Genomic DNA, 14,529 nt, shown 5'->3' on the forward strand with positions numbered 1-14,529 from the left:
GAAGACTTCCGGTGACAGGAAATTTACATTTTTTTAATGCAACCCTTTAAATTGTTGGGATAACAAAATTGTTGGGATAACAAAGGACAATTAAGAGTGCTTTTGTTGAACTGAAATATGCTTCACTATGTCTTCTGTCCTCTTGTCTATGTTTTGCCTATTATGGCAACATAAATTGAGTTAACAGCACTTCCAGTATTAATACTAGAGTCTAGTGTTGTTTAAATATGTGTGTTTTGCAGGATTAAATTTTATGGCTTTTGCAGACTGGTTTTGGTACCTCAGTTACTGTTACAGCATTATTTCCATGGGAAAATGTGTTCAAAATCTAAAGTGACTTAAAGATTTACTTTTGGAAAATTACCCCATTTCATAAGTTGAAGGTTGGCTGTATACATGCATCTTCAAAGCTTTCTGGTTTGGCATTCCTTTCTTGCAACACTGACTAATAAAACACCTGTAGGTATCATTACCCTGGCCTGCTAATGTGCAGATTTCTGCTGGTGATGTGAAATGTGTCCAAAAAGATGCCAACAATATACATTTAGTTTTCTGCTCCAGTACCTTACCTTACAATAGTAACATAGTCTGCTCTCAGTTGCGCTTTATAGGAATTCATTATGTTTAAACTGCACACCTGTCTTTTGAGAGAGAGAGAGAGAGAGAACAGTACAATATAAAAACACAAATGTGTACTTTAAGCTGTTATTGAATAACAGATAAAATACTAGAAATATAATTTAGATAATTAGAATGTCATATAATGTGAATGGTAATGGATTGGTTGTCAGAGGAGCTAGGTTCCAATCTTGATCTTGGCCTAGTTGTGCAACTTCCTTGGTTCTTTGTTTCTTCATCTTTAAAATGAGGGGCTTGGACTGAATTAAGCTGGGGTCTTTCTGCCTCCAAATCTGTGATTCTTTATGAATAGATGCATCATACATTTTAATTGAAAATTACAGACTTTTTTTCCTAAAAATAAAAAGTCTGCTTTGGTGTTTCCATATTTCATGCTGTGCGCTGCGCTATCTAAAATTAAATAAGATGTTTTGTTTCGCTATGTTTGAGAGAGAAAGTACTTGGGCCCTCTTTGAAGGCTTAGTGAATTATTGGTAGAAAAAAAGGAGAAAAGAAGACATGCTGTGGTCCTACTGTCTATTAGGAATGGTGGGGAATGAGCTAAATAGAAATAAGTCATTTAAAATAAGATCAAACTTTATTAAAGGATGCTTGCTGGTAATTGAATAAGAAGAGAGAGAGAGAGAGAAAGAGAGTGTGTGCGTGTGTGTGTATGTGTGTGTGTGTGTATGTGTGTGTGCAGATATACCACACTTTCAAAAGCAATTAAATCGTTTTTATGCTCATTTATTTTGGGGGGTGGGGAAGAAGACCTGTGTTTTCATTAATATAGAGGTTCTTGGTGACTTACTCACACTGTCAGTACAAATCTGTTCTGCCATTTATACTCTTACACGTTCTTGAAAGCATTGAGAGGTTAAATGACTTGCCCAGAGTCATACAGCCAGTGTGTGTAAGAGAGCCCAGGTATTCCTGCCTCTTGATACTCTTTCTGTTCACCGTTCTTTACCACCTCTTAGCTCCTCGGCCTCATGGGACATTAGACACATTTCTAAATATTACTTGTATAGTTGCTTTTGTTCTTTAAGCTAGATATCCCCACTGAAAAAGAAAGAAATTTTGGATCCCAACACGTAATGGAAATTATACGTAGGGAGTCCTAACATTCATTTTGATGATTGTTCTTTTTTTTTTAAGGGGGTTGTGCCATCCTATTAAAAAATCTCTTGTTTTATACTTATTTTTCTTATTGGGAATACTGATTTAATAAAATTTCTATATTTCTGATAAATGCAAGGTTCTGTTTTCCTTACCACGTTATACTGGGATAGTGTTGAACAGGTATTGAGATTTCAGAGAAACTTAGGACTGAAAAGAACCTTAGAAATCATTTAGACTTTATCATTTCTTATAGGAAAGCAAAGAGAGGTTATGACTTCCTATTAAGAGTGGCATAGCTAGTTAGTGGTAGAACCAGTATTTGAACTCAGTTCTCTTGATTCTCAGGTTTAGGCTAAATAATATAACTTAACAATAGCAATAATAGCTTTTACTTAGCATTTTAGTGTTTGCATAGCACTTTACAAATATTATCTCAATAAGGATAAGGAATCTCTTGTTGTAGTTCGACCTAGATTCTCAGAAAGGACCAGTAACATCATAAGGGTGATGTCTTGTCTTGCTCATAAATAAGATTGTGCAGACAGAAGGTAAGTGACTTGTTCAAGGTCACACAGCTAGTAAGTGTCTGAATCTGGATTAAATTCAGGTCTTCTTGACTACAGGTCCAGATCTCCATCCATTTACACCACCTAGATGCCTAATGGCATCTGCTGTAGAATAAACAAAATTGAATTTTAGCATTTGTTAAGGATTTGTTAGCTATAAGACTGAATCTGTCAAAAGTTTTTTCAATATTATAACAAGCTATCGGAAGATCTAAGAATCTTTTTTTAAAGTAAGGACGTTAAGTTGTATCTAAAAATACACCCCCACCCCACCTCCCGCAATCATTTTTTTCAATATTTGTACTGATCTACATAGCAGCACCATTTGCCCTGAAAGAAATTTTTGTAGTTAGACCCTTCTACCACAGGGAAAGCCTTGGAGCGCCTAAAACTTACCCCCCAAGTACTGTATTTACAGTTAGGTGACTTTGGGTCACATTGGTTTATCTAGCATTTAGTTGTGATCCATATGGGATCAGAGAAGAAGCATGATACTAGGCCAGTTATTGACAAAACACTTCCCAAATCTTTTTAGTTGAAAACTGGTAGTGAAGTTCAGAAGAGGTTGAAAGTGAGTATTTGGAGTATCAGAAAGATTTACAGAATCTCTTTTTTTTTCCTTTTTCGCATCCTTCCTCCACCCTTGACCTCCCAGTTTTTAGATACTTGCCAAGAATGATACAGCTTTATTTCATAAAATCTTAACATTAATCTTAGCATTAAAAGTACTCTAGTGGCTTTCTAGCTTTTTTATTTTTGATGTATTACAGAGCCTTGCCAACATTAGGTGCTTAATAAATGCTTACTGAATTGAATTTGAGGTTTCAGTGAGTACAAAAATCCTTTTTATAACATCCCTGATAAATAATCATTCAGGAGTTTCTCTGCTTCAGATTACAGTTACAGAACTGTTGAAAAGCATAGAGATACATCTAAATAACTATGACTCTGTATCATTTGGAAATGCTATATTACAGCCTAAGATCATTAGTTTCTCAGTAAATGTTTACATTTCATTTGATTTGCAGATTGCCCAAGGACCCCAGATACTCCAAATAGTGATCCTCGTAGTTCTACTAGCAGTAATAAATTGATGGCCTTAAAAAAACAATTGGACATAGAACTGAAGGTAAAGCAGGGAGCCGAGAATATGATACAGATGTATTCAAATGGCTCTTCAAAGGTAAGCTCATTAAATAGTGTATGAAGTACCCTCATGTAGAACTGTTGTTTTAGGATGTAGCCCTAACAGATTTTGCATTTTATTTGAATATCCTATATACAATTGAATAAATTGGTAAATAATATATTTATAAAATACCATTTTCTAATTGCTTAAAATAAATCAAGAGTATTCGCAAAACTTACTTTAGCTTTTCAGTTCCATGCTTAGGTGGTAAATCAATATTTTATAATCTGTGTATTTAAATCTAGAACATAAGTATCTTTGATCATACCTCATTCATTTTATGAACTGAACTATAGCATTCTTCAGTAGTAACTTTGCCAGGTCTGTCTGATGCCTTTATTTTGAGTACATGTAAATAGATGGACAATACTTTGTGTTAGGTTTCACAGAGAAAGGTTGGAATAGAATGGTAGAAAATGAGGCAAATCCTACATAGAAATGTCTAATACTAGTAGGGGAAAAGGCAGGGGAGGTAGAGGGGATGACACAGGGGTAGGGATACGCTTATATTCTCAAGAGTATTAGGGAACTTCACTGAATAAGCTTTAGAGAGGGCATTCCTATATCAGAAATGATGTGCTTGAAAATTGTTTTTATTTGTCATATCTAAGCATTGAATAAATGACTCTTTGCACTTTTGAAGAAAGGGAAATTCAGAAATATTTGAGTTATCTCAGACAAGTATATCCAGAAAGATTTAATTAGAATGGTAAAGTCTGTAGGAAATTACTATCATTGGTTTCATGCTCTTATAGAAACAATGTGCTCTATTGAATAGAGTAATAAATTGGAAATTGGGAAATGAATTCTTAACTTGCTGATTGGTTCATTTTGTGATCTGAGGCAGGTGGTGACCTAGGCTTCCTTTCATAAGTAAAATTTAATCTTCCACCTAAAATTATAGGGGAAATAATCATATGTTTATAATTTCTGAAGTTGGATTTCAAGAATTTCTGATAACTACCTAATAGGAATTCTGACAGAGTAGAATGTTGAAAGGCAATCTTTGTCCTTATAATTCTCAGGCCAATTCTAGATTCATGAGAACCTACCTAGCCCAGTATGGAAAGGCTCATCACCAGTAAGTTGGCCTCTTGGTGATGAATTTATTGAACATAGAAAGCCATGAATACAGAATAGCCCCTTCTGTACCACTTTTGAAGGCAGAAAAAAAGGTCTTATAATTACAGTTTTTAAACTTCTGATAAATTAGTTGTTGGTACTCTAACTGTAACTTGTCCAGCGGCCAGGAAGTGGACATATTACTTGAGGTGCAGAATCCTATCCATCTTATTTTTCCTGTAAATAAAACCAGAAGAAAGAAAGGAATGGAAGGATTGCTTACAGAGAATCCCGGTACTTAGCAATGAAAGGAGGTGGTGGAGTGGGTTTGATTGTATATCCAAAGGCAAAAAGAGACATCATTTAATGTGACATTTGGTCACCTCATAGCAGTACTCATAATAAGTATATTGTAAATATGTTACCATGGAAATAATTGTGGCTTTTGCACCAACATCAGTTGCAGATGATAAAGAGGTAGAGAAATTTTACAAAGAACTCAATTCTACAAAAAAACTTGGTAAGATGCTCCAAATTAAATCCATATGTACTTGAAAGAGGCAGGTAGATTCTCAAAAATGTATGGTTAGTTATGACTAGCAATATGCTAGAACAGGCATTGTACTTAGAAAAGCGTAACCACTGTTATGAACTCTGTTCTGAATTACTTCAAGTTCAAGAGGAATTCTCTCAGGACGACAGATCTTACTGACAATTTTCTTCAAATGACGTCATGCTTGTGGCATCAAGTTCAAGAAGATCACAGAGCCTCCAGAAGAGATCTCTCACCTGACCGTCCACATAGGGGAGACTTAAATGAAGGAAGAAAGTCAGTCGGGGAACAATCTGGATCACATGGCTTATCTTTTTGTTTATCTGGGATAGACACAGTCCAAATGAACAGTGAGTTGGGTCCAGAGTTAAGGAAAGGAGAGTGAGCTCAATTGCCTTCTGGAAATTAGAAAGCTCCTTGAAGGACCCCTAATTTCCTTCAGATGCAAAGACCTTTCTACTGGCAGTGTTGTATAATTGTGAGATATCAAACGCATCACTTTCCAAAGAATTTTAAAATAACAGTTACATAAAGGAAACATCAAATTGGTCAGATCACAGATCTATATTCTGAGTAATAATTACTGGAAGTTTTAGCCTCCCAAAACACACCCAATTACCTGTTTCACTTCTTCTGTTAATCCTTCTAATTCATTGGTTCTTATTTGGTTATTTTCAAGTATTCTTACGTTTCAGGTATTTCCCCAAACCTGTCAGTGTGCCGAGCTTCAGTGAAGTGTCTCTAACCTTTACTTACTACGTGTGTCATTTGTCCCTCAGGTTTTCAGTTTCTTCATAATAAAATAAAGGGTTGAATGGGACCATTCTGAACTGTTCCCCTTTTAAGTCCCTTTAAATCAAATGAAGATCTCTTTTCCTTCATCTCCTGCTTCATTAGCCTCTTTCTGAAAATGCTTAATGATTTTATCTCATAAGACTTAGACATGGGAGATACTTAATAGTGGCTTGCTAATTGAGAAGTACATATGAAATATATGCAGACTAAATAAAAAGCAGGGGGCTAGGATGAGGAAGGACACTAAAAACTGTACCTTGTAGAAAGCAGTGCCCAAACTGTGTCTGGAAGGAAATGGGATTCTCTGAAGGTGTTAGTGAGAATGACAGCATTCCAGGCATAGGGGCTAGTTTGTGTCAAACTTACCAGTGCAGTGACACAGAGATGGCAGATAATGGAATGCTGCTTTTGAGGAAAAGCAAGTAAATCTGTGCTGCACTACATATTGTGTGAGAATCATTATGGACAAGTAGATTGGAGCCATATTGTGAAAGGCTTTAAATACCAAACAAACAGAGCAGAGCATGCATTTTATTCTAGAGATAATAAGGAAGCCTCTGACTTCTTGTGGAGGAAAGTTTTAGATTTAGGGATTTGAATTGTGCATCTGTATGGAGAGTAGATTGGAGAAGGAAACTGGAGACTGAGTGTGCAAATTAAAACTGTTCAGTAATCATAGCAGGAGGGTAGTGAGGGAGTGAATTGGAATCATTTTTATGTTAATGAAGTGGTAGGGTATAGTAAGTGATATAAATAAACACCTACCACATTTGCTTTTGATATGAGGTATGAGAGAAAGGCTGACTCCCAAGACTGAGAACCAAAATGATCAGAAGGATGGTGGTGCCTTTCACAGAAATGAGGAAAGGGCTGGATTCTGAAGGAGGAAGAAAGATTGAGTTCTGTTTTTAGAAATGTGGAGTTAGTTACCTTTGGGATATCTTGGTGGAGATATCTAGTGGTCTGATGTTATTGTTCATTCATTTCAGTTGTGTCCATCTTTTCATGACCCCATTCATGACCCCCATTTCTTGGTGGAAAAACTCGGGTTTTAAAATGAGAAACTGAGGCAAACAGAGGTTAAGTGACTTGCCCAGGGCCACATAGCTGGTAAGTGTCTGAAGCTGGATTTAATGCAGGTCATCCTGACTCCAAGTCTATTCAGAATTGCTATTCAGAAAACAAATGGATAGATATGTAGAATCAGGACTCATCTCCAGAGGTCATTATTTTTAAATGTTGAATTCTGTGTTTTTCTTTGAAAATCCACCTTCTTTCCCTGTGTGCTTCCCCTCCCTGCCAACTTGAAAAAGAAAATCAAAACCCTTATTGTAAAAAGGTATAATCAAGCAAGATAAATTTCCAGAAAAATCTGTCCTTCTGCACTCTGAGTCTTTCACCTCTCTGTCAGGAAGTGTCAGGGTTGTTTCTGTTCATCAGAGTTCGAAAGTTCTTCACAATGGTTTGTCTTTACAGTATTGGTGTTCTATAACATTGTATTGTATTATATTGTTATTGTATAAATTATTCTCCTCCTTTGCATCAGTTCATATAACTTTTCCTAGGTTTCTTCAACAGTGTCCCCTTTATCATACTTACTGTATTTCTTACAGTATTCTATTACATTTTCAACCATTCATCAATCAGTGTACACCTCTTCAGTTTCCAATTTTTTGACACCGTAAAAAGAAATGCTATAAATATTTTTGGACATAGCGGGCCTTTTCCTCATTCTTTGATTTCTTAGTGGAATAGATCCGATGACATTGTCACTTTGTGAGAGCGTATGCAAAGTTTACTAGCTCTAGGGGAGTAGTCCCAAATTCTTTTCCAGAATTGCTGAATGAGTTCATAACTCCACCAACAGTGCTTTAATATACCTGTTTTCCCCAGCCCCTCCTGCATTCATCGTACTCCATTTTTGTCAGCTTTGCCAATCTGATAAATGTAGTATCCTTATTTATTTTAATTTACATCTTTCTCATTATTAGTGATTTATAGCATCTTTTTGTATACCTGTTGATAGCTTAAATTTTTAACTCTTGAGAACTATTTGTGATCTTTGACTGTTTGTCAATTGGAGAATGGTTCTCATTTTTAAACATTTAAATCAGTTTCCTGTAGATCTTAAAAAGGAAATCTTACTCAGAGAATCTTGCTGCAGGATTTTCCCCCATTTACCTACTTCAGTAGAGATGATAATTAAGCCTGTAGGAGTTTGAGATTCCCAGGAAAGACTACGAATAAAAGTACAGCTCATGAATACAGTTGGCATTAACCTAAGTTTGGTATTTAGTTATTACACTTTTGATCACTTTTTTCTTATTGTAATAATGGGATTGTACTACTAAAAATTGGTTGTCACTTTGATGTAGGCTGAATTTGTTGAAGATGATACAGCGATATTATCTAATACCATTTCTAATTAAACAGGCATTGGTTAAATTTTCTAGTCTCATTTTGAAAACTAGATTTATTAGATGCTGTTATTTTCAAGGTGGCATCAGCTACTTTGGGAAATAATAGAGATGCCTGGAGAATAGACTCGTCTTTTTGAGTTTCAAATATAATCTCAGACACTTATTAGTTGTGTGATCCTAGGCAAGTCACTTAACCCTGCTTTACCTCAGTTTCCTCATCTGTAAAATGATCTGGAGAAGGCAGTGACAAACCATTCAGGTATCTTTGCCAAGAAAATCCCTGAAGGAGTCAGACACAACTAAACAGCAAATTAATTTTGCCTTCAAATTTTTTCTTAGCTCCCTGCAATTTCAAATGCCATATCTTATGGTTATCTTCCCTAGATTTAATAATATGAAAGGAAACAAGTAGAAATGTTTAGATACTTGCAGTCTCATTCTGAATTACTCTTCAAAAGTACCTCTTCATTACAATTTGACTTCAAAACAGTGTTGGAGGGACTTTGGAAAGACAAGCATACTAATGGTTGGTGAAGTTATGAATTGGTCCCACCATCTTGGAATGTGGTTTGGAACTGTGCAAAGTATTTAAAATGTTAATGCCATTTAACCAAGAAATTCCACTGCTAAGCTTAAACCTCAGGGACAATGACAAAAAGAAGGGCCCTTTATACACCAAAGTTTTCATAATAGCACTTTTTGTGGTAACAAAGACTTGTCCATCAATTGAATGTAAATGAAAAGAACACCAATACAGTTAACACTGGATACTGTGAACTTTGAATGAACAAGTTTGGCATCAAAGAAAAGATATGAGAAAACGCCTCCCCTGATTCTTTGCAGAGATGGGGAACCAAGGGTATGGAATATTTCATATAATAACACATTTTTAAAATAATTTGGTTTTGTAGAACTTTTCCCCCTCTTTTATTCTTCATTATAAGAGAAATCCAGTGGAAAATATAGATTACATTTTTAGAAGGATGTTAATAAAAATTAATTTTTAAAATGGAGCTAAAGGTGATAGGGAAAAAAAACTTTTCTTAATGTCAGCACTTTGGCATATGTTACTTTATATGATTGTATTTGTCTTTTAAATTTCTGATCCCTCTTGATTATGGAAAAGAAAAAATGCAGTAGATTTTATACAAATTAGACAGGAGAACTAGCAGTAACTTTACCTGTGGGTTTTTGCGATGAGATGTATGTGGTATTGAAAAGAACACACTTGGGATTGGGACTGATTAGTCCTTATTAGCTGAGTAACTCTCAACAGGTAACCCAGCCTATTTGAATCTAAAGTTTCTCATTTGTAAAATGGAAATTAAATAGTACTTGTACTTCCTGTGTCATATGATTCTTGTGAATGAGGTAGTTTGTAAAACTTGGTGTTATAGAGGTGATAATTACTGTGCTTGAGCTTTTTAACAGTAAGAGTCATTTGGTTTGCCTTAAATTTTCTTCATTATTCATTTTCAATAAATTAAAAATCTTTCCCCCACCTACAATTTTGTTACTTTTGTAACTAGATCTATAGCATTGTAAAATTAGGATTCTCATGATTTCATTCTTCTGTTTCTGCTGCTGCAGTTTGAATTTATTTAGAAGAATTACATTTCTTTTTGCCTTTTTTTGTGTTCCCAGTGCTTCCCATAGTGCCTGGCACATAGTGAATGCTTATTGATGATGGTGATGATGCTCATTGATTGGCTTACATTTTGAAACTCCTTTTTAATAGGATCGAAAGCTCCTTGCCACGGCTCAGCAGCTGCTTCAGGACAGCAAGACGAAGATAGAAGTCATAAGGATGCAGATTCTTCAGGCAGTCCAGACCAATGAACTGGCTTTTGATAATGGTGATGGAGTAGAGATGAACTATTAATCCTCTTACTAACGTCAGAGCCTTAGCTAGGGATATGCCAGTGTGGACATGGGGTGATCTTTTGTTTTAAATTGAAGTGCTATTTGGCTTTTTTAAACTTTTCATTTAAAAGTGATTTGGGAATTATATGTTTGTAATATGTATATTTCATTTTTCCAAGATAAAGACTCATCCGAGTCTGAGAGTGAATGTATTGTTTCCCATTTTTCTTGCCCAAGGAAATATTTCAACCACGTGGTAAAAGCATAGGTGGGAACTGTTGTGGTCCAGGAGTGTCATGCAGCGTACGGACATACTGGCTTGTCCTTAGTTCTAAACAATTTTCAGACTTCTAGTTTAAGTTAAATGTACAGTGCAGCTCAAGTATAAAGACCTACATTTCACGTTTGTATCTATTAAGTGTAACTATTTCTTACCACTTAGCTACTTTCTGACTTAATCTCATCAGAATTCATTTGCTTTTTAAAATTCCTTTAACCTCTCTTAGATAATCCAAATAGTTGGTTCTATTAAGTTTACTTAAATTTGTTTTTTCTTCTAGCAAAACCTGTGATAAGTCCTCTTGAACTTCGGATGGAAGAATTACGGCATCACTTTAGGATAGAGTTTGCAGTAGCAGAAGGTGCAAAGAATGTGATGAAATTACTTGGATCAGGAAAAGTAACAGACAGAAAAGCACTTTCAGAAGTAATTTTTCAAATTAAATATTTTAACTTAATACAGTAATTTAAACAATGTCATTATTAAAATGAAAGCACCCTCTTCTTTTCTGTTCAAGGCCCAAGCGAGATTTAATGAATCCAGTCAAAAGTTGGATCTTTTAAAGTATTCATTAGAACAAAGATTGAATGAACTTCCAAAGAATCATCCCAAAAGCAGTATTATTATTGAGGAGCTATCTCTTGTTGCATCACCAACACTAAGTCCACGGCAGAGTGTAATATCTACACAAAATCAATATAGTACACTATCCAAACCAGCAGCACTAACAGGTATGTGACGCGTTAGCCATACTTTGAGAATGTTGCGCTTTTTTAAAAAATCCATTTTTATACTATTTTAGTAATTGATATATTACGTATTTAGATTGCTGAAGTTGTCTGTGACAAGCCATTTTCAAATATGCAAATTCAGAGTCTTGGAAGTAACTACTGCCCCTTTCTTCATCTGAAAATGATGCAACAAAAAATAGAAGTTGTTTTTTAGGAACTTACTAAAGTACTTATTTAAAATATTATACGGGCTATTAAAGTTCTCAAAATAAAAAGATGTTCATAATGTACTGTTACCACCAGGATTATTAGAGCTGCTGTTTTTCCATTTTATTGTATGCCAGGTTTTCTGATTAAAAACTTGAAGAACCCAACATCCTGATTTTTAATTAGAGTAAGGGCAGCTATGTTGATGCAGCGGATCTAGCAGTGGCCCTGGAGTCAGGATGACCTGAGTTCAAATCTGGCCTCAGATACTCACTACGTGACTCTGGGCAGATCACTTCACTCTCTGTTTGCCTTAGTTTCTGCATCTGTAAAATGAACTGAAGAAGGAAATGGCAATCTATTCCAATATCTTTGCCAAGAAAACCCTAATTGGGATCACAAAGAATTGGACATGACTGAAAAATGACTGAAATCAGAGTAAATGTTAGGAGGCAGATTTTATTGTACCAAGAAATTAAACTTTAGGAAGTTTAGGAAAATATCTTGTGTTTCCCACATGCCATGTTTTAGATCCTCTTTCCCCATTCTAAAAGGCTTTCTATTCAATTTTATGACTATCCCAAATATACTAAAGGAGGTGGGGTTATGCGTAAGTTCGTAGAGCACTAGATTTGGAGTGAGAGGACCTGAGCTCTGTCATGGCTCTGCCTTTTACTGTTTATGAGACCTTGGACAAACCAACTTTGGACTTCACTTTGCTTCTGTCTAAAGTGAGTTGTAGTTATATTGTTTGCAAATGTTATAATCATTCTGTCTGTAACTTCACTTACACAGCTAAAATGTTGAGAAAATCAGGACCAAGGACAGATAGGTTCTGGGCTGTCCTTGAGAGGCTGATTTTCAGGATGATTCTGGTCCCAGTTATTCAACCAGATCTGAAGATAACTAGGTATTTTCTTACCATCTCCTAACTTACCCTGTTTGCAGCTCCCTATAAGCCATGTTTGTTCTTCCAGTCCAGTAATTGTGCCTGTTAATAGATTAAGCTGAAGCAAAAATAAGAGCTTAGCAGTTGAGCCATCTCCTAATTTTATCCTCTTATCTACCCCGAACCTTTGGCCTTAATCTCTCTTAAATCTTCCTTTACAGTATAGCTATAAAAACCACTTACTGTCCCTACCATTTATTTTCCGATCTCAATTTCCACTGAACTTTGGTGCTCCCTGACACTTGTTTTAAATGACCATAGAACTCTCAATCTTTCATTTTTCAGCTGATTTGTTCTTTCATCTCTCTCTAGTACCTGTCTTTTGTTGATTGTTTTTCTCTCATTTCTTTTATCTTTAAAATGACTTGTTTTCTGTCACTACAAATCCGTGCCTTCTTTCTCTCTAACCCTCTCCACTCTACCCTCATTTGAGAAGGAACAACAGAAACCTTGCTACAGATGTGTGGTCAAAACCCATTTCCCCATTGGCTCTATACAAAAACAAATACAGTAGAGAGCAGGTTTCTTCATTAGTCTTCTGGAATCCAGGTTGGTCACTGTTTTGATCAGAGTTCTAAAGTCTTTCAGAGTAGTTTGTCTTCATAGTATTATTGTTCTTGTTGTGGTGTAAGTTGTTCTCCTGCTTCTGCTTACTTCATTCGGCATCAGTTCAAGTATTCCCAGATTTCTCTGACACCATCTCTTTCATCATTAATTACATCATGATAGTATTCCGTTCTATTCATATGCATGATTTATGCAGTCATTATGCCTCCTCAGGTTCCAGTTCTGTACCACCACCGTAAAAAGCTGCTAAAATTATTTTTACATATGTGGGACCTTTCCCTCCTTTTTTGAGTATGACAGTGTTTTGAATAGAAAGGAAGTCTGGAAGAGGGATAGATTTTGGGATGAAGTATAATGAGTTCTGTTTTAGGCATTTTGATCATTTGCACAAAAATAATTGGACTCATGTTATTGGGTGGGATCCCCAAGAAAGAGCAGATCACACAGCACCCCAGCACCTGGTTCTCCTAACTTCATTCTGTATTAGTTCATGCAAGTCTTCTCAAGTTTCTTTGAAACGATCCCCTTTTGTCATTTATTATAGCACAGTAGTATTCCATCATATTCATGCACTGTAACTTATTCAGCCATTTCTCTTCCCAGTTTCCAGTTCTTTGACACCATAAAAAAGAGATGCTATAAATATTTTTTAACATATTAGTCTTTTTCTTCTTTCTTTGATTTCTTAGGAGAATAGACCTGGTAACAGTTTCACTATGTCAAAGAGTATGCATAGTTTACTAAATTTGGGGGCATGGTTTCAAATTGCTTTCCAGAATGACTGTCTCTAGTTAAACCAGGTCACAGCTCCCTCATGAGTGCATTAATGTACCTGTTTTCCCCAGGCCTCCAGCATTCATTTTCCACTTTTTGTTTTGTTTTTGCCAGCTTTGCCATTCCAATGGGCTTGAAATGTTCCTTAGAGTTGTTTTAATTTAAATACCATTCATTACCAATGCTTTAGAGTTCCTTTCCATATGACTATTGATGGGTTTCTTAGAAGAACTGTCTTTTTGTGGCCTTTGACCTTTAATCAATTGGAGGATGGTTCTTGCTCTAATAAATTTGAATCAGCTCCCTGTGTGTCTTAGAAATGAGACCTTAATCAGAGAGACTTGCTGCAAAGATTCCCCCCCCCCCCATTTATCTGCTTTCCTTCTACGTTTAGATGAATTGAGGTTTTTTTGTGCAGTCAGAATTGTTTTACCACCTGTATTCCTTGCTATATCTTGTGCAGTTATGAATGCTTTCCTTTTCCATAGGCCTAATAGTTAATTTCTTCCTTGCTCCTTTAGTTTGTTTATGATGTTACCATTTATGTTAAGTCATGTATTCATTTGGAACTTATCTTAGTAGATGGTATGGCAGTACATGTCTTCTAAGTCTAAGTTGGTCAGTGAGTCTTTTTAGGTACCCAGATCAGTGTGTTTATTGTTTTGCCTCTTTTCTTCCATACTTTAATTTTGGTTTGTGTCTTCCAGATGTTATTCTCAAGAGCATCCGCCTTCTGTAAAGTATTAGGCCTTGCTGTCGTACCAATCTTTTCTTAGGAGTCTTTGAAGTATATGTATTTGCTGTGCTCAAGTCTGTGCCCAGCTTTCCAACTA

General features: G+C 35.7%; 1 protein-coding gene across 4 annotated transcripts in view; it reads left to right on the forward strand.

Annotated features, from left to right (window-relative positions):
* The window catches only part of PKN2 (protein kinase N2), a 166,088-nt gene that overhangs the window by 86,219 nt on the left and 65,340 nt on the right, over positions 1-14,529 (forward strand). For 3 of the 4 annotated variants that reach the window (XM_072648979.1, XM_072648978.1, XM_072648980.1), the window contains 4 exons: positions 3,335-3,489; positions 10,064-10,181; positions 10,749-10,894; positions 10,986-11,199. In XM_072648979.1, the coding sequence (XP_072505080.1) occupies positions 3,400-3,489; positions 10,064-10,181; positions 10,749-10,894; positions 10,986-11,199 (568 nt within the window). In that variant the 5' untranslated portion in view covers positions 3,335-3,399. Of the gene's footprint in view, positions 1-3,334; positions 3,490-4,016; positions 4,577-10,063; positions 10,182-10,748; positions 10,895-10,985; positions 11,200-14,529 lie in introns of those variants that run through there. The other variant, XM_072648981.1, reaches the window with a different exon arrangement.

Source organism: Notamacropus eugenii, chromosome 2 (assembly GCF_028372415.1).
Source record: "Notamacropus eugenii isolate mMacEug1 chromosome 2, mMacEug1.pri_v2, whole genome shotgun sequence".
In the NCBI taxonomy this organism is placed as follows: Eukaryota; Metazoa; Chordata; class Mammalia; order Diprotodontia; family Macropodidae; genus Notamacropus; species Notamacropus eugenii.